The following is a 20,352-nucleotide window of genomic DNA, read 5'->3' on the forward strand; positions in this document are numbered from 1 at the left end:
GCTCAAGATAAAAATAGCCTGTCCAACCAAAAAATTGAAGGGAGGGAATGTTATAGACATGACAATGGGCTGAAGTCCTCCAGGCCCTCTCTTGGGACCCAAATGAGTGCACATGTGCAGACTTAGGGAGATAATCATGAAGGGATTATGCAAGCCATGTGACAAGAGGAAGTTGACAGCTGTGATGTCAGAAGCAATGAAATGCATGAAGTTACTTGAATGGGCCACAGTTTCTCTACCAATATTTTTTTCTCCATCTCAAACAATCTCCTTCCTTCTTCAATTAGCTAACCTCTACCCGTTCTTCTGTAACTCCGTTCAAACATTCTTGGGAAAACAAAGCCTGATAAAATTTTAAACAGATGGCCCTTCTCTGTGCTTCTAACAGGACGCAATTCCAGTCGATTTAAATATTGATTTACTTTTGTTCCCCTGTCTTTCTTAAAGGCAATGCATGACATCTAAATCTGCATTTCCAAAGTTTAGCACAATGAGAACCCATTAAATAGTTGTTGAGTTAATAAATCCACAAGGCTTATATGAAGATCCCTTCAAAGTAACTTGGGTGGAATTCTTTACAGGTACCGTCCACTTAGAGGAGTATTTTAAGGGGTAAATAAAACATGCCCATGATTAAGGAAGTCAGGAGAGAGGAAAGCTGTAATATTTTGAGTCTGTGTGTGTGAAGAAAGTGAGGCAAGAGGGGACAAAATGCCTCTCGAGTAAGACATTAAGTGACTTGATTTAGGAGTCTCAAATAAGGTGACCAATGTTAAGTTCCAACAAATGTACTGGAATTATATGTGTTGGGGGCAGGGTTGAAATGACACAAACTTATTCAAATTTTCTGGATAGTGAAACAATGACCTTTATGTTGACAGGAGTAACTAGTGTTTTGAACAAAAGTTGCTCCCAGACGAAATGTCTAAGAACCCCAAAGAAAATTATCACAACACAACAGCGAGTGGGTAAGCTTTCCTGCCCGCTTTCAGAACTGCCTTCTGTCCCTCTCCTGCTCTACTGCTTTTTGGTAAATCAAAGTGACCCTTGACCAAATCAGACAAAATATCTTAAAACACGTAAAATCAAAAACAAAACCCCCTGCCTTGAAATGCAATGATGAGTCTCGGGCTGTGGACTGCGGAGAACCTGAGTCCCCAATGTCTCCGCGGGAGTTCCGATGGCGCCGAGGGCGCCAGGGGCGAGAAGCCCCCAGCCCCGGCGAGTTTCAGGAGCAGAGCCGAGAAGGCCTCCTGCCGCTACTCGGGCAGGACAGCTTCGCCACGGCCGGGCCGAAGAGACAAGGACAAGCGGGCGCGAAGCCAGAGTGGGAAGCCCGGGCGCGGGGAGCCCCTCGCCCAACCTGGCCAGCAACCCGGAAGCAGATGCGGGTCCCACTGCGTGGCGGGGTTGCGGTTCCGGGTCGGGCCGCGCAGCAACCCGCGTTCCGCTTGCAGCCGCAGCGCCCCGCCCCCGCGCTCCGGACCTGGGCAGGTGGTGACCTCCAGGCCGTTCCCGGGGCCACATGGCTGAGGGGGACGCAGGGAGCGACCAGAGGCAGGTGAGGCCCCGGCGGGCGCCGACCTCCAGGCTCATCTCGGCCTTGCCTCGCAGCCCCGAGCCTCCTTCGCCAAGGGGCCCCTGCCCGGGGCCGCCCCCGGTCTCGCCCGCACCGCCAGGGCTGCCGGCCGCGCCGTTCATTCTGCCGCGTCCCATTTCTAGCGCTTGCTGTCAGCCGATCGCGCTCTGGCCGGCTGCTGCCAGGCGTCGGCAGGCTTGGCCTGCCTGGGATGGTGTTATCGTCAACCATCAGCACGCGACTGAGCAGCTCTGGGCCCAGGAAGCAGAAACCCGAGTTTCTGCTCCCCGCCCTGTCCTCGCCGGGTCACCTTGGGCAGGCCACCTAACCCTGTTTCTGATTTTGCAAAACGGGCAATAATAACACAAACCCTGAGGTCTCCTGAGGACCCCCTGAATCTACTTGTGGCTTTGAGCTTTCCCCAGCGCATGGCTGAAGTGAGAGCTCTTAAAGCTTTTACTACGGGGCTATGAGGATAAAATGAGATGATACGGAGTTGAGTGTATACTTTGCTTCCCATTTTTACGTTTAGATATGTTTATTTTAATTAATTAATTTATTTTTATTTATTTAGGGCGGCACTCGCGCACCTGGGGCATATGGAGATTTCCCCGGCTATGGGTCCAAAGGGAACTGTAGATGCTGGCCTACACCACAGCCACAACAAGGCCAGATTGGAGCGGAGTCTGCTTCCTACACCACAGCTCAGGACAAGGCCGGAACCTTAACCGACTGAAGGAGGCCAGGGATTGAACCTGCGTCCTGATGAATGCTAGTCAGATTCATTATCCCTGAGCTGTGCTGGGAACTCTTTTTTTTTTTTTTAAACCCGAAACCAAAAGAGTAATTTCTGAAATGTTTGGGGGATTTGATTACCAAAAAACCAAAACAACACCCAGCCAAGTGCCCAAATTCAAAACAAAAACAAAGAAGTAGTTCCAGGAGTATAGAACTAATGTAATATGTAGAAATACTACTGGGGAATGGGGAGGGGGCGGTTTCCTCTTAGAAAGTGGAGCAGAGAGGATAGTGTTTATCCTTTCACTTGTGAATCTCATTACCGGGTATGGGAGTGCATGTATATTTTGGCTCAGTAGTGGTCAGAAGCACAGTGATACAGTGCAAGGCTAGTACCCAGAGAGTAGAACGTGGCTACCAGGTGCTGAGAATGTTTGACATCTTTCAGTCAGGGATCCTTCATCCAAACTAGTGATATTAAATGCAAATGCCTTAAAAAGCAGTAAGAAAAACAGATAAGGTATGTGTGCATTCTTTGACTTTTTTCCCCATCGACCTCTTACAGAATGAGGAAATTGAAGCAATGGCAGCTATATATGGCGAGGAATGGTGTGTCATTGATGACTGTGCCAAAATATTTTGTATTAGAATTAGCGACGATATAGATGACCCCAAGTGGACACTTTGCTTGCAGGTATATTCCTCTACAACCATTTTCCAGTTACAGTATTGACTCTATATGATTACTGTTGTATTCCTCTAATGATTATTCTTGTGTGACTTAATTCTGGATTGTGTTTTTTTGTTGTGGCTTTTGTTGATGACTGGTGATCCAAACATATGGGTAATTAAATCTCAGATCATTCTTAAGTAATACTTTATTGATAGCCTCAATCTTTCCTATCACAATTCTTTTATATATTTAAGCATTCTTAATGTACCATTGTCAGACTTGAGTTTCCCTTCCTTTCATTATGCTGTTCATTTAATAAGAAACCGAGGAAGATGGCTAACATTTAAGAGGAAGAATAGGTTAGTTACTTAGAAGGTTCATAGAGTAGATATGAATTGTTTTCTTGTTAATTGGTATTCCTTTGTGGTGAGGGTAAATAAGTGAAAAAAATCAGCTGTGGCTTTGTTTTAATCCTTATTATTTGATGACAGCCTATTGGAAGTAAAAGATTCCAAATTGAGTTTTTGTCAGTATTTGTTTTTATTGATACTGATTTGAAAAGAAACGTGTGTGGTTCTCTGTTATTAAGTGTTAGCTGTTTAATGTATTTAATGTGTTTAGCAGGATTTAAAAATTTTTTTTTTCTTGGCACACATTGTAAATCAACTACACTTTTTTTTTTTTTATTTTTTATTTTTTTTGTCTTTTTGCTATTTCTTGGGCCGCTCTCGTGGTATATGGAGGTTCCCAGGCTAGGGGTCGAATTGGAGCTGTAGCTGCCAGCCTACGCCAGAGCCACAGCAACGCAGGATCCGAGCCGCGTCTGCGACCTACACCACAGCTCATGGCAACGCCGGATCCTTAACCCACTGAGTGAGGCTAGGGATCGAACCCGCAACCTCATGGTTCCTAGTCAGATTCGTTAACCACTGCGCCACGACGGGAACTCCGGTGTTTTTTTTTTTTTTGTCTAACTCAACTACACTTTAATACAGCTTGTTTTTTCTAAGAAAAATATTTGGAACATGTTATAATGCCACTCTATTCATATGGGGTTAGAGTATAATGCCCATATTTTAGTTTTTTTTTCCTTTTATCTTTGTCTTCCCCACCCTTATTTTCTGATTTTCATTGCTTTTTTGCGTTCTCTGCAAATAATGATCTCCTTAAAAAAATGGCATCATCTTAACATATGCCAGGTAGAAGCATATGCCAGGTAGAAGCATTAATATGAGGAGGGAATTCTCTTTTGAGATTCAACACAGTGATGGTTTTGTTTTTTAGTTTGGCAGGTTTGAGCTCTGTCCAGTGACTAACTTTATAAATGTAGATATTTTTGAGCCATGATGAAGTATAAGCAGATTTGTTTTTAAATTGCTTTGTAGGTGATGCTACCGAATGAATACCCAGGTACAGCTCCACCTATTTATCAACTGAAGTAAGCTATATTTCTATATTTATATTTTTTATAAAAATATCACACTCTTCAGATTGTTTCTCTATGATGTATATTGTGTTTTTGTAGCATACCTTTCTTATCAAAATGTATACAGAAATTAAAAACACCTTTTGGACTTGGTATAGAGCATTGAAATAAAAACAACTAAATGGTATAAGAACACATGGACATGTGCTTAGTATAAAAGAGGATCACAGAGTTGAAGGGTGGAAGTAGCTACAGAATTGTCTTTAGAGTTGGGGAAGGAAATGCTCCTCTCTAGATAACCTAGTAATCTAGAAACCCTGGCCCGTGGAGTTTCTCCTAACCTGATTCTGCGAACCTCGCCACTTCCTTTATGTGCCTCTGCCTGAGACTGCCTTCCAGGAATCACCCATGGTGCCTGTGGCGCTGGGCCTGCCCTGGTTGTTGAGGAGCCATCTTGTCAGCAGCCCAAAGCTTCATCTTAATGCATCACGACCTGTGGATTACAAGTAACCTTTGATCTACCTTGCTCACTGGACCTACTAAGATGTATAAACCTGTGTGGATAGAATTGCATTAAATCTCAATTACTAAAATTTTACCTACCAGTGGGATTATTTATTCAGTATTTTAAAAACCATAGCAAAAATTTTTGTTACTAATAATAGTTCTGGAGTTCCCGTCATGGTGCAGTGGTTAATGAATCTGATTAGGAACCATGAGGTTGTGGGTTCCATCCCTGGCCTTGCTCAGTGGGTTAAGGATCCGGCATTGCTGTGAGCTGTGGTGTAGGTTGCAGGCGTGGCTGGGATCCCACGTTGCTGTGGCTGTGGTGTAGGCCAGTGGCTGCAGACCCCTAGCCTGGGAACCTCCGTATGCCACGGGAGAAAAGCCCTAGAAAAGGCAAAAAGACAAAAAAAAAAGACAAAAAAAAATTCTGTAATTTTTCATTTTTGTTTATTGAAAATAAAAGATACGATTATAGAATGCTTACAAACATAAGTGCCCTTTTCAGAAAAAGTTAATTTTTTTTACAGTCATGTGGCAACTGGCTTATTTGTTAGAGTTGTTTTTCAGATACCAGTTGGAAAAAGTTAGGAACTCTTGATAGTGTGGCAAATGCAGTGACTCTGAAAATTAGATTCGGAAAACTATTCTGCCACTTAGGTAAACTTCAGCAGATTTATGCTATTCTATGAACTCCTCTGTTAGTTAAACCATATATTTTAACTGACTAAACATATATTTTAACTGATGAAGTGTTGACTTCATCATGGTTTCCTGGGAAGACTAAATGAGTTGATGTCAAAGAAAGCATTTTGGAAATGATTTATACAATATAAAATAACTATTTATTTATTTATTTTTGTCTTTTTAGGGCCACACCCCTGGCATATGGAAGTTCCGAGGCTAGGGGTCGAATCAGAGCTGCAGTTGCCAGCCTACACCACAGCCACAGCAACACGGGATCCGAGCTGAATCTGCAACCTACACCACAGCTCAAGGCAACACTGGATCCTTAATCCACTGAGCAAGGCCAGGGATTGAACCAGCATCCTAATGGATACTAGTTGGATTTGTTACTGCTGAACCATGATGGGAACTCCTAAAATAACATTTTAATGAAAAGATTAAAAAGTTAAATAAGGCCAATTTGTGATTTAATCAGTATTTTCTCTTTGAGATATAAACACAGTTGTCAGATAATCTTTATTGTGTTTTGTTTACTCTTAGTGCTCCTTGGCTTAAAGGGCAAGAACGCACAGATTTATCGAATAGTCTTGAGGAAATATATATGTAAGTGATGGATGATTTAAAGTAATTCTCTTAGTGACTCTGTTGTGGGCTTTTGTTGGAACTGTGATATGCTGGGGCCTTTTCTAAACTTTTTACGCTGTCTTTCCAGTAAGAAAAAGGATGCACTTGAAGAATCCTTGAAAGATTGGTTATATAATTTTATATTTACGTTTCATACAAATTCTACTTAGATACAAAACTATAGTAAAATTTTGAACTTATAGCTGTAAAAACACACTTAGCTTGTGAAAGTAAATTCAGAGATACTGCTTTTATTTTGGTATTTTCATAGGCTATGTTGAATGAAACTGGTAACAGCAGAATTCTAAACATAATTATTATTCAACTACTCTATACTTTCAATGGTCATTTTCTAATATTAAGTCATAAGGATAGGAGTCTATTGATATACCATATTTTTCACTCTTTCATTCACTCAACAAATAAATATTCTATGTCAGGCATTGTATTAGATCCTGGATACACATAATTAGCAAAAGCAGAAATGGTTCCTGTTTTCACGGCATTTTCAGTTTACAGTAGAGGAGATGTTTCTTATGGCATTGTAAAAATGAAGGTAAAACTGCAGCTGGTAAGTTCTATAAACTTTTCAAGGTACTGTGTTAATGTGCAGTCCTAACTGAGTTTGAAATGAAATCTGGCTAGGAGGTCAGGGATGGCTTTTTTGACTTAAGAGCTGAGTTACTTAAGTGAAGATAACTCCAGTGAAGGGCCACGGCATGTGCAAAGGCTCTGTGTCCAGGAGGTTGGCACATTTCAGGACACAAAGTTATGGTGGCATGAAGTGGGAAGAGAGAGGAGGAGAGAGAAGGGGTTTTGATGGGAAAACAACCTGGTGGAATAGGCAGGGGAAGTTATGGACCATCATACAGATCATGTTGAGGATTTTTATTTTTATCAGAAGACCAGTGGAAAGGCAGGGAAGAGTTTTAAGTGGTGTGATGCCATGATAAGATTTTTGTTTTAATAATGCCAGTCTGTTTCTAGGTGGAGAACTGACTGGATGAGAGCAAGAATAGATGTGGGCTATCAGTTAGGAGGCTAGTACAGTTGTTCAGAGAAGATATTTCTGTGATTTGGGTTAATTTTAATGATATAGATTAATTTAGTACAATAAAGTTCAGAAATAGCAGTTTTATTGTAATCCAGGAACTGTTAAGGACTGTGTTACGTGTTCTAGGTAGCTACCCCATTTAGCACAATGAAAGAACCCTCTTTGTATCCCTGGGATCTAGGCCTGGTTTCCTTTCCTCCCAAAGTATTTAAGAATGCTGGGTCTTCATAGATTTGATTCTTTTCATTCAAGGAAGTGTGATCTTCCTTGATTTGTGTTTTACACTTAACTCTGAAAGTAACCAAGAATTGGACATATCAATAGGAGATGCCCTCATTTGGTGATTCTCTCATCCTCAGTATATAAGTATTATTCTCTCAATGAAATGTTTTCTGATACCTGTCTCTCACCCTAGTGGCTGCTCCAACTTTTGTGCTTCCAACAAACTTCTTTCTGTAATCTTTTTTTTTGTCTTTTTTTGTCTTTTTTGTTGTTGTTGTTGTCGTTGTTGTTGCTATTTCTTGGGCCGCTCCCGCGGCATATGGAGGTTCCCAGGCTAGGGGTTGAATCGGAGCTGTAGCTACCGGCCTACGCCAGAGCCACAGCAACACGGGATCCGAGCTGCGTCTGCAACCTACACCACAGCTCATGGCAATGCCGGATCGTTAACCCACTGAGCAAGGGCAGGGACCGAACCCGCAACCTCATGGTTCCTAGTCGGATTCATTAACCACTGCGCCACGATGGGAACTCCTCTTTCTGTAATCTTTTATTATTGCTCATATACCAATTTATCTCTGCCCTTAGAGTAGAATAAGATAAATATACTGAAAATTTACTCACCGGTGATGTTGTAGTTGTACATCTTATGGTCATTTTTCAGTTCTTATCTTACTTGACGTCTGTAATTTTTGGCGGTGTTGAGTACTTCCTCTTTCTTGAAAATGTTTTCCACATCCTGTTAATTGTATTCAACAGTGAGATTTTTTTCTCCTCTTTATGCACAATGTCATTTACCGTCACATGCCTTCCCACCTGCCTTTGTTCTTACGCAAAAAGCTCCCCTCCCCTTTATTGAAGGATACCCTCCAATAGGATACAACTTGCTGTTCTCCCTAACTAGTTTACTGGAGTGATTTGAGAATTAGGAGGGATCAGAAATTATAAGGAATTTTGTTCTAATGCTAAAATATGGTTCATACTGTCTTGTTTTAAAAGCACTTGGAAATAACCCGTCCAATAGTATTTTCACACATGTGGTCTTAATACATTCTGTTTTCAAAAGTTTTATGTAACTACTTTTAATCATATTTTTACATAGAGTCCCAGCAGGGGGCAGCAAGTGAAAAATAATATTGGGTCTTCAAAAATAAAACATGAGCTAAATGTATGGATATCATTCCTAATGTTGATACTTCCATTATATTCTAAATATTGTAACATCAAGATTATCATATTTATTTAGCATCATTTTGAATGCTAAATTTGATTTTTGTCTAGATAAGAAGATGAACTATGTTTTATGTAGGAGGTAAGGAGTCTGAAAGCTAATAGTCTTTCCAATAAACATTTTACGAGTATCTCTTATTCGCTGGCACTCTGTTAGGAGTTTGGAATTTAAAAATTAAGATAGATGTATACAAAGACGGTATACTACCATAATTACTGAGAGGATTGGATGAAGTGCAGTCATTTTTAGAGATCTCTAGGCATGTGGTGAAGTTGTAAAGGAGGGTTCCATTGTGACGGTGACCGTTGGGTGCAGTGTCTGGGATGTAATCAAAGGGGGAGAGATTTTCTGATAGAAGGAACTGCATGAGCATCCTTATGTAGGCAGAAAGCAACCTGGCATCTTTGGATTTTAGCAAGTAGTTAACATGCCAGGGATAGGAATTGAGGTGGGTATAAGAGGAGGGAACCTGTAAGCAGGGATGAGGAGTTTGGACATTATCTTGTAGGCTCTCGGCACTTTAGGCAGGAGAGTGCTGTAATCAGATTTCTGTGGCAGTGTGGAGGGAGCACTGGGGAGAGTTTGAAGGGAGAGACCCCGTAGGGAGAGAAGTCAGTAACTAGGAAGGAGACGGTGGAGATCTTTATTAGGGAAACAATAATGCAGGGGAGAAGAATGGTCAGTTCAAGAAGTCCTTAAGAATATAAACTAGGATTTGGTGATTGGGTAGATGTAGATTAATTTGCTTATCATATGTTACTTTTGTTTTAATATTTTGCATATGGATATTTTGAATGTATGAAAATAGTTATTTTAATATGACAAAAAGTAATTAACAGATTTAAAAATACTTGGAACATTATACTAACTGGTGTTTAGAGAAAATGAAAAGGATTAAAGTTTTAAAAATTTTGAATTTATGATAGTGCTTTAACAACAATAATTGATTTTAAAGAAAATGATTAATTTCCTACAGATCTTCACATTTTGATGGATCATGAAGTTTTAGATTTGCAAGTCGGAGAGTGAGGTTGGTCACAGCAGAAAGTACACCGGACCAAGTTAGGAAGGAAGACTTTCTTCAGAGAAGCAGAACTGGGTCTGAATTCAGCTTCCTGAAACAAAAGACAGGGTGTTTTGTTTTGTTTTGTTTTGTTTTTGTCTTTTTTTGCTATTTCTTGGGGCGCTCCCTTGGCATATGGAGGTTCCCAGGCTAGGGGTTGAATTGGAGCTGTAGCCCCTGGCCTACATCGGAGCCACAGCAATGCGGGATCCGAGCCGCATCTGCAACCTACACCACAGCTCACACGGCAACACCGGATCGTTAACCCACTGAGCAAGGGCAGGGACCAAACCTGCAACCCCATGGTTCCTAGTCGGATTCGTTAACCACTGCGCCATGACGGGAACTCTGACAGGGTGTTTTTTAAGCACTGGGATGAGCTGTAGAAAAGTACTGGAGGATGTTGAGGGGAGGTTGATCAATGAGAGTGTCCAGCACATTGTTACTTCCTGAGTTTGCAAGTGTGTTTCTCTGTGGTTAGGCCATCTGTGTTTACATATTGTTGCTCATTAGAAGTAAGGCTCCTGGAGTTCCCGTTGTGGCTCAGTGGTTAACGAAGGACTAGGAACCATGAGGTTGAGGGTTCGGTCCCTGGCCTCACTCAGTGGGTTAACGACCTGGCGTTGCCGTGAGCTGTGGTGTAGGTTGCAGGCGCGGCTCGAATCCCATGTTGCTGAGGCTCTGGCGTAGGCCGGCAGCTACAGCTCTGATTAGACCCCTAGCCTGGGAACCTCCATATGCCATGGGAGCGGCCCTAGAAAAGGCAAAAAGACAAAAAAAAAAAAAAGAAGAAGTAAGGCTCCTACCTTCCAATGGAGACTGGGAGATAGGGCACTTTCTTCCTTGATCATTACATGTCAAAAAAATGGATCCCAGGACCTCAAAAAACACATTCCTAGGTTCTAAAACCAACAAAACTTCTAAAAGGTTGTCCATATATCCCAGAGGAACAAAAAAAGAATTTACTAGGATAAGTTTTCTTTTTTTCTTTTTTGTCTTTTCGCCTTTTAGGGCCGCATCTGTAGCACACGGAGGTTCCCAGGCTACGGGTCTAATCGGAGCTGTAGCCGCTGGCCACAGCCACAGCAATGCCAGATTTTCGAGCTGCGTCTGTGACCTACACCACAGCTTATAGCAACGTGGTATCCTTAACCCACTGAGCGAGGCCAGGGATCGAACCCCACAACCTCATGGTTCCTAGTTGGATTCATTTCCGCTGTACCATGATGGGAACTTCAATTAGGACAAGTTTTCTAAAGACAGTGCTCTAAGGAAAGGGAGATCAGGGCCTAGAGTCAGGAAGTTCTGCCTGACTGAAGTTTAGTCAAGCTGAGGTTAAGGCTGTTCTTGGTCAGGCTTCTGGAGTCAATTTTTAAAATAATGTGAACTTCCATCCTCTCATTTTTGTTGTTCTTAGAAGAATCATCTCATCCAGTTATATCATATTGAAAATGAGTTGATGGAAACTCAGATTGAGTGATTTATATAAGGTCCACAACTTAATAGTACATTTTTGTGAATAGCTTCACCCTTAAATCAACAAATATAAATATTAGAAAATTGGAGTTCCTGTAGTAGCTCAGCAGTAACGAACCGGACATCCATGAGGACACAGGTTTGATCCCTCACCTCACTCAGTAGGTTAAAGGATCCAGTGTTGCCATGAACTGTGGTGTAGGTCACAGATGCAGCTTGGATCTCATGTTGCTGTGGCAGCAGCTGCAGCTCTGATTCAACCCCTAGCCTAGGAACTTCCATATACTGTGGGTGTGGCCCTAAAAGGCCAAAGGAAAAAAAAAAAAAGGTGGTTGTCAGGATCAACTGAGGTAACAAAGCATTGTCTACATGTCTTCTATGTAGTAAGTGTTCAATAAACACTAGATATTAATGCTACTACTTTAACAAAATTTTTTATTTTTATTTATTTATTTTTCTGCTGTACAGCATGGGGACCAAGTTACACATATATGTATACATACTTTTTCCTCCCATTGTTGTGTTGTGATGTAAGTATCTAGACAGAGTTCTCAATGCTACACAGCAGGATATCATTGTAAATCCATTCCAAGAGCAGTAGTTTGCATCCGTTAACCCCAAGCTCCCAATCCTTCCCACTCTCTCTCTCTCCCCACTGGGCAGCCACAAGTCCATTCTCCAAGTCTACCATTTTCTTTTCTGTGGAAATGTTCATTTGGGTTGTATATTAGATTCCAGTTATAAGTGATACCATACGGTATTTGTGTTTTACTTTCTGACTTATTTCACTCAGTATGAGAGTGTCTCCTTGCATCCATGTTGCTGCAAATGGCATTATGTCATTTTTTATGGCTGAGTAGTATTCCATTGTCTATGTATACCACATCTTCCTAATCCAATCGTCTGTCGATGGACATTTGGGTTGTTTCCATGTCTTGGCTATTGTGAATAGTGCTGCAATGAACATGTGGGTGCATGTGCCTTTTTTAAGGAAAGTTTTGTCCAGATATATTCCCAAGAGTGGGATTGCTGGGTCATATGGTAGTTCTATGTATAGATTTCTAAGGTACCTTCATACTGTTCTCCATAGTGGCTATACCAGCTTACATTCCCACCAACAATGCAGGAGGGTTCCCTTTTCTCCACACCCCCTCCAGCACTTGTTATTTGTGGACGTATTAATGATGGCCATTCTGACTGGTGTGAGGTGGTATCTCGTGGTAGTTTTGATTTGCATTTCTCTAATTAGGGATGTTGAGCATTTTTTCATGTGCTTGTTGGCCATCTGTATATCTTCCTTGGAAAAATGTCTATTCAGGTCTTTTGCCCATTTTTCATTTGGGTGGTTGGCTTTTTTGCTGTTGAGTTATATAAGTTGCTTGTATATCCTAGAGATTAAGCCTTGTCTGTTGCATTGTTTGAAACTATTTTCTCCCATTCTCTAAGTTGTCTTTTTGGTTTCTTTTTGGTTTCCTTTGCTGTGCAAAAGCTTGTCAGTTTGATCAGGTCCCATTGGTTTATTCTTGCTCTTATTTCTATTGCCTTGGGAGAATGACCTGAGAAAATATTCATGAGGTTGATGTCAGAGAGTGTTTTTGCTTATGTTGCCTTCCAGGAGTTTGATGGTGTCCTGTCTTATATGTAGGTCTTTCAGCCATTTAGAGTTTATTTTTGTGCATGGTATGAGAGTGTGTTCTAGTTTCATTGCTTTGCATGCAGCTGTCCAGGTTTCCCAGCAATGCTTGCTGAGTAGACTTTCTTTTTCCCATTTTATGCTCTTGCCTCCTTTGTCAAAGATTAATTGACCATAGGTGTCAGGGTTTAATTCTGGGTTCTCTATTCTGTTCCATTGGTCTGTCTGTCTGTTTTGATACCAGTACCATACTGTTTTGATGACTGTGGCTTTGTAATATTGCTTGAGGTCTGGGAGAGTTATGCCTCCTGCTTGGCTTTTGTTCCTCAGGATTGCTTTGGCAAGTCTGGGTCTTTTGTGGTTCCGTATAAATTTTTGGATTGTTTGTTCTAGTTCTGTGAGAAATGTCATGGGTAATTTGATAGGGATTGCATTGAATCTATAGATTGCTTTGGGAAGTATGGCCAATATTAATTTTTCTAATCCATGAACTTGGAATATCTTTCCATTTCTTTGAATCCTCTTTAATTTCCTTGATTAATGTTTTATAGTTCTCATCATATAAGTCCTTTACCTCCTTGGTCAGGTGTGTTCCCAGATATTTGATTTTTGGGGGTGCAATTTTAAAAGGTATTGCAATTTTTTTTTTGTCTTTTTGCCATTTCTTGGGCCGCTCTTGCGGCATATGGAGGTTCCCAGGCTAGGGGTCCAATCAGAGCTGTAGCCACCGGCCTACGCCAGAGCCACAGCAACGCAGGATCCGAGCCGCGTCTGCGACCTACACCACAGCTCACACGGCAACACCGGATCGTTAACCCACTGAGCAAGGCCAGGGATGGAACCCGCAACCTCATGGTTCCTAGTTGGATTCGTTAACCACTGCGCCACGATGGGAACTCCAGGTATTGTATTTTTGTATTCCTTTTCTAATATTTCATTGTTAGTATAGAGAAATGCGACTGATTTCCGAATGTTAATCTTTATATCCTGGTACTTTGCTGAATCTGTTGATCAGGTCAAGTAGTCTTTGGGTTGAGTCCTTAGGGTTTCCTATGTATAGTGTCATGTCGTCTGCATACAGTGACAGTTTTATCTCTTCTCTTCCTATTTGGATGCCTTTTATTTCTTTTGTTTGTCTAATTGCTGTGGCTAGGACTTCCAAAACTATGTTGAATAGCAGTGGTGAGAGTGGGCATCCCTGTCTTGGTCCAGATTTGAGTGAGAAGGCTTTCAGTTTTTCTCCATTAAGTATTATATTTGCTGTGGGTTTGTTATAAATGGCTTTGATTATGTTTAGGAATGTTCCCTCTATACCCACTTTGGTGAGAGTTTTTATCATAAATGGATATTGGACTTTGTCAAATGCTTTTTTCTGCATCTATTGAGATGATCATATGGTTTTTGACTTTTCTTTTGTTAATGTGGTGTATGACGTTGATTGATTTGTGTATGTTGAACTATCCTTGTGAACCTGGGATGAACCCTACTTGGTCATGGTGTATGATTTTTTTAATATGTTGTTGGATTCGGTTGGCCAAAATTTTGTTGAGAATTTTTGCATCTGTATTCATCAGAGATATTGGCCGATAGTTTTCTTTTTTGGTGGTATCTCTGTCTGGTTTTGGAATGAGGGTGATGGTGGCATCATAGAATGTCTTTGGGAGTATTCCTTCTTCCTCAACCTTTCGAAAAAGTTTAAGGAGGATGGGCACCAGATCCTCTGTGTATGTTTGGTAGAATTCACCTGTGAAGCCATCTGGTCCTGGGCTTTTATTTGTAGGGAGTGTTTTTATGATGTATTCAATTTCATTTCTAGTGATCGGTGTGTTCAGTTGGTCTATTTCTTCTTGATTCAGTTTTGGCAAGCTGCAAGATTCTAGAAAGTTGTCCATTTCTTCCAGATTGTCAAATTTGTTGGCATATAGTTGTTCATAGTATTCTCTTATGGTTTTTTGTATTTCTGCAGTATCCGTTGTGATTTCTCCTTTTTCATTTCTAATTTTGTTTATTTGGGTTCTTTCTCTCCTCTTCTTAGTGAGTCTAGCCATAGGTTTGTCAATTTTGTTTACCTTTTCAAAGAACCAGCTCTTGGTTTTACTAATTTTCTCTATTGTTTTTTTAATCTCTATTTTATTGATTTCCTCTTTGATCTTTATAATGTCCTTCCTTCTGTTGACTTTAGGTCTTTTTTGTTCTTCTTTTTCTAATTCATTTAGGTGGTGGGTTAAGTTGTCAGTTTGAGATCTTTCTTCTTTTTTGAGGAAGGCCTGTATTGCTATGAATTTCCCTCAGCACTGCTTTTGCAGCATCCTATAGATTTTGAGAGGTTGTGTCTTCATTATCATTTGTTTCAAGGTAGTTTTTAATTTCCTTCTTGATTTCCTCATTGACCCATTGGTTTTTTAGTAATATGTTGTTTAGTCTCCACGTAGGAGGTTTTTTCTCATTTCTTTTCCTGTGGTTGATTTCTAGTTTTATACCATTGTGGTCAGAGAAGATACTTGAAATAATTTCTATACTCTTAAATTTGTTGAGGTTAGTTTTGTGCCCCAATATGTGATCAATTTTTGAGAATGTTCCATGCACACTTGAGAAGAATGTGTATTCTGATTTTTTTGGATGTAGTATCCTGAAGATGTCAATTAAGTCTAACTTTTCTGTTGTTTATTTTAGGATCTCTGTTGCTTTACTGGTTTTCTGTCTAGAGAATCTGTCCATTGATGTGAGTGGGTATTAAGGTCTCCTACTATGATTGTATTCCCATCAATTTCTTCCTTTATGTCTGTTAATATTTGTTGTGTGTATCTGGGTGCTCCTGGATTTGGGGCATATATGTTGATGATAGTAATATCCTCTTCTTGAATGGATCCTTTAATCATTATATAGTGTCCTTCTTTGTCTTTATGGTTTTGTTTTAGAGTCTATTTTGTCTGATATAAGTATTGCAACTCCTGCTTTCCTGTCATGTCCATTGGCATGAAATATTTTTTCCCACCCCCTCATTTTCAGTCTATATGTGTCCTTTGTTCTAAGGTGAGTTTCTTATAGGCAGCAGATTGAAGGTTTTTGCCTTTTTATCCAATCAGCAACTCTGTGTCTTTTGATTGAAGCATTCTGTCCATTGACATTTAAGGGGATAATTGATAGATGATTATTTATTGCCATTTTAAACCTCCTTTTCCAGTTGGTTCTATGATTCTCCATTCTTTCTTTTTTTGGTTGGATGGGCTCCAATTATTTTCTGCTTGAGTGTTCTTCTTTTCATTTTTTGAGAATGTAATGTTTGGTTTTGATTTGTGGTTGCCCTGTTTTTTAAGTATGTTAACCCCTTCCTATAATTGTGTGTTTTAGTCTGTTAGTCCTGTAGGTTCAAACACTTCATTACCATACTAAAATTAAAAAAAAATTAAAAAGAATCTATTTATTTCCTTACTTCCCTTGGCCACATTTTATGATTTTGATGTCTCTTTTTTTCTTTTTAATTTTATTTTATTTTAAACATGTTCATGATTAGATCTGTATGCTGGCTTATTTGAGTGACTGCTCTCTGGTTGTGGTTTCCTCCATCCTAGTTCTTCCTCTCTCTCTCTCTTTTTTTGATTTAGAGAAGCCCTTTCAATATTTCTTTTAGAATGGGTTTTGTATTGCTGTATTCTTTTAGCTTTTGTTTGTTGGAAAAAAAATTAATTTCCCCTTCTATTTTAAATGATATTCTTACTGGATAGAGTATTCTAGGTTGCATATTTTTTCCTTTCAGCACTTTAAATATTTCTTGCCATTCCCTCCTGGCCTGTAGAGTTTCTGTAGAGAAATCAGCTGATAGCCTTATGGGGGTTCCCTTATAAGTGACATTTTGCTTTTCTCTTGCTGCCTTTAGGATCCTCTCTTTATCATTAACTTTTGCCATTTTTATTATAATGTATCTTGGTGTGGATCTATTTGGGTTCAACTTGTTTGGGGCCCTCTGTGATTCCTGTATCTTGAAATCAGTATCCTTTAGATTTGGGAAGTTTCCAGCGATAATTTCTTCAAATATATTTTCCATCCCCTTATCTTTTTTTACTCCTTCTGGAATTCCTATTATGCATAGATTGGCCCGCTTTATGTTATCCCATAGGTCTCTTATATTGCTTTCATGTTTTTTTCTTTTGGTTTTCTGTCTGCTGTCCTGTTTGGGTGGTTTCCATTATTCTGTCTTCCACATCACTAATTTGTTCTGCATTATTCATTCTGGTTTTTACTGCCCAGTTTGTATTTTTGCAAATGAATTTTCCAGTTTTCCTTTATATTTTCTAGCTCCTTTCTGAGGGAGTCTGCATTACTGTTCATATCTTCTCTTAATTCCTTCAGTATTTTCACAGTCTCCCTTTTGATCTCCAAGTCTGTCAGACTGCAGAGTTCTGTTTCATTGTTGACTGCTTCAGGTGAGTTCATCTGTTGGTTTAACTGGGGATGGTTTCTGAGCTTCTTCATCTTGCTTGTTATTTTCTTTTTCTTGGTGTAGGTGTACTCCCCGTGGCTGGGCAGGGTTTGCCCTGGCACTGCTGTGGAGTGTTTCGCAAGGGCTGGTGGTGTTGGCCAGTCTTCTCTGAGGCAGCGAGTCATTTCTTGAGGGTGGGCAGGGCTGGCAGGGTCACTGTAAAGCAAAGGAGGACTTCCCAAGGGCAGGCGGGACTGGCAGGTCTGCAGTGCGATGAATGCAGACTTCCTATGGCTGGGCAGAACTTGCTCTGGCATTTCTGGCCTGCGGGCCTCTTCCAGGGGCTGGTGGTGCTTGGCGCTGCTCTGCGGGGTATAGCTCCTCCAGAGGGCAGGCAGGCCAGGGTGGGGAAAGCCCTTGAGGCGGTAGGCTTCCTGCGAGTGTTGAGGCCAGCCCTCCCCAGCCTTCCGGGTTGGCAGGTGGCCTCAGGTCAGGCGCGCTCGTGGTGTAGGGGGAGAGGGGATACACTGGGAAGCACTGCTCTCTGCTAGCTGACTGGCACGTGCTCTCACTGGGGCACAAGGAGTATTCTATGGTGGCCCGATGCTCCTCCTCTCCCCTCCCCAACACTGGCGCCTTGTCTGTCCTGTGGGTCCAGCTCTTCTCCCAGGTTCCCTCTGTTGTGGCTTTCCACTCCCTAGTTCCTAGCGTATTGCTTCCTCTACCCACTGCACCACTTCCTAGTCCCTCAGGCTGTCCCCACATCACCAACCCGACTGACTGCTTCAAGTCCCCCAGGCTGTCTCTGCACTGCCAACCCCAGCCCGCTCTGGGACTAACCTCTGAGCCGAGGTCTCGGTGCCCAGCCCCCCACCTGAGCGTCTTGGTTTTTGGTGACTGTGCCAGTAGTTCAGATGATCTGTTCGGCTCTCACTCTGTTTTTCAGATCTCAGACCTACTGCTGCTCTCTTCTTGGCGTCTGGAGATTTCCTCCAGCTTGGTTGATCTTTCTGTCGATTAGGTGACTTTCCAGGGTGTGGGTGCCCTTTCTCCTTCACAGTTCCCTTTTGGGAGCACCTGTCCGGTCCCGATTCCCCTTCTCTCACTCTCCTCTTTTCTCTTGTTTTACCCAGTTATGTCATGAGATTCTTGCTATTATTGGAAGTTTAAGTTCTGCCGGCATTTAGTTGCTGTTCTGTGCCAGTTGTTTAACATGTAGATGTGGGGGTTTTTTGCTGTGTTTGTGAGAGAGGGCAAGCACTTCCCCCTACTCTTCTGCCATCTTGCCTTCTCTCCTCTAATGCCACTACTTTTAATGATGTTAATGTGATGGATTCTATTGAACATGATCAGGAGATGGAGAGAATTACATATAAAACTATACATTTGTAAGGATAATAATTGCAAACACTGAGACAGGGGACCCAGTCTTTTTATTCCCTGCCCTACCCCCAGGGCTGCCTGCAGTGCTGGTGTATAGGTAAGGACTGCAAAGATCTAGTGAGGAGTTCCTTTTATGGCTCAGTGGCAATGAACTCGACTAGTATCTATGAGGATGTGGGTTCAATCCCTGGCCTCGCTCAGTGGGTTAAGGATCCGGTGTTGCCATGAGCTACAGTGTAGGTTACAGAAACAGCTTGGATCTGGTGTTGCTGTGGGTGTGGTGCAGGCCAGTAGCTGCAGCTCCAATTCTACTCCTAGCTTGGGATCTTCCATATGCTGCCCATGCGGCCCTAAAAAAAAAAAAAAAAAAGAGAGAGAGAAATCTATTGAGTGAATTAAGATAGGTCCACTTTAAAAAAAATACTTTTATAAAGTAAGACATGTGGGGAGTTCCCGTCATGGCTCAGTGGTTAACGAATCCGACTAGGAACCATGAGGTTGCAGGTTTGATCCCTGGCCTTGCTCAGTGGGTTAAGGATCTGGCGTTGCCGTGAGCTGTGGTGTAGGTTGCAGACGCGGCTTGGATTCCGTGTTGCTGTGGCTCTGGCATAGGCTGGTGGCTACAGCTCTGATTAGACCCCTAGCCTGGGAACCTCCATATGCCATGGGAGCGGCCCTAGAAAAGGCAAAAAGACAAAAAAATAAGAATAAATAAATAAAAATAAAGTAAGACAAGATGCTGTATATCTGCCTTATAGGTGAGGAAACTGAGACTCAGGGTTCAAGTGGCTTACTTGCCTAAGGGCACAGCTGCTTGATAGGAGAACAAAATGCAGTGTGTGACCTGAGCTTTGGAGTAGGTCAGCATTCACACTCTGGGTCTGGGCTTCTTACTGCTTATAAGACTATCTTAGACAAGCTAATTGATCTCTCTAGGTCTGCTTTCTCATCTCTACAGTGGGGAAATACTTTATTAGACAATAATAAGCATTAAATGTGTTGATATATATAATATACTTTGGGCTTTGTATATACTCAATATATTTTACCTTCCTCTGTCTCTATACCTCTGAATCCTTTAGTGAGGAGAGGAGAGGAGTGGGAATTGTTTAAAAGAAACCCAACCAACATTCTCAATTTTTAAAAACCTTTTCAATTTACTTTTGCTCTGTCTAAATAAGTCAGGTTACCAAAGAACACAGAGGATGGTTTTAGTCCTAGGGAGTTACAGGTGAGATAGGAAGGATTTGAGGGTACAGAATTATTTGAAAATAGTGTTGTTTTCTTCTGTATGCTTGTTTTGAAAGATTCCTTGAGTGGGTGCTGATGAGTGGTGATAAGGGATAAAGAGACATTATGGTTTCAAGGGCAACTTTTAGAGGAAGGAGTTTGTGTTGTCAAGTTGTGTGGTGATTTTTTTAAATACACATATTAAAACTTATCTAAAATTAGTGTCATTCCCTAAGAAGTAGGCACTTGGGCCTTTATTCTACTGCTGTTGCCAACATTTAACATAGCTCTATGGATATAAACTATGACATGTTATTTTTCTCAGTAAGCCTTTAGATGGATTTAATTACCTGAGGCAGCCAGACAGTTGTTTGGAACCAAACTGAATCAATTTGGGCAATATAATATTTTG

At 41.2% G+C, this 20,352-nt stretch overlaps 1 protein-coding gene across 3 annotated transcripts in view; it reads left to right on the forward strand.

Moving 5' to 3' along the window:
* The first annotated feature begins 1,401 nt into the window (after positions 1 to 1,401).
* The window catches only part of IMPACT (impact RWD domain protein), a 37,000-nt gene continuing 18,049 nt past the window's right edge, over positions 1,402 to 20,352 (forward strand). The window contains exons 1-4 of one of the 3 annotated variants that reach the window (XR_007136673.1): positions 1,402 to 1,561; positions 2,883 to 3,011; positions 4,376 to 4,428; positions 6,148 to 6,210. Coding sequence is in view for 2 of the 3 variants with exons in the window: in XM_047793949.1 (XP_047649905.1) it covers positions 1,526 to 1,561; positions 2,883 to 3,011; positions 4,376 to 4,428; positions 6,148 to 6,210 (281 nt within the window). In the remaining variant the exon portion in view is untranslated. Of the gene's footprint in view, positions 1,562 to 2,882; positions 3,012 to 4,375; positions 4,429 to 4,455; positions 4,923 to 6,147; positions 6,211 to 20,352 lie in introns of those variants that run through there. The other 2 variants (XM_047793949.1, XM_047793950.1) reach the window with 2 other exon arrangements.

Source organism: Phacochoerus africanus, chromosome 8 (genome assembly GCF_016906955.1).
Source record: "Phacochoerus africanus isolate WHEZ1 chromosome 8, ROS_Pafr_v1, whole genome shotgun sequence".
NCBI lineage: Eukaryota > Metazoa > Chordata > Mammalia > Artiodactyla > Suidae > Phacochoerus > Phacochoerus africanus.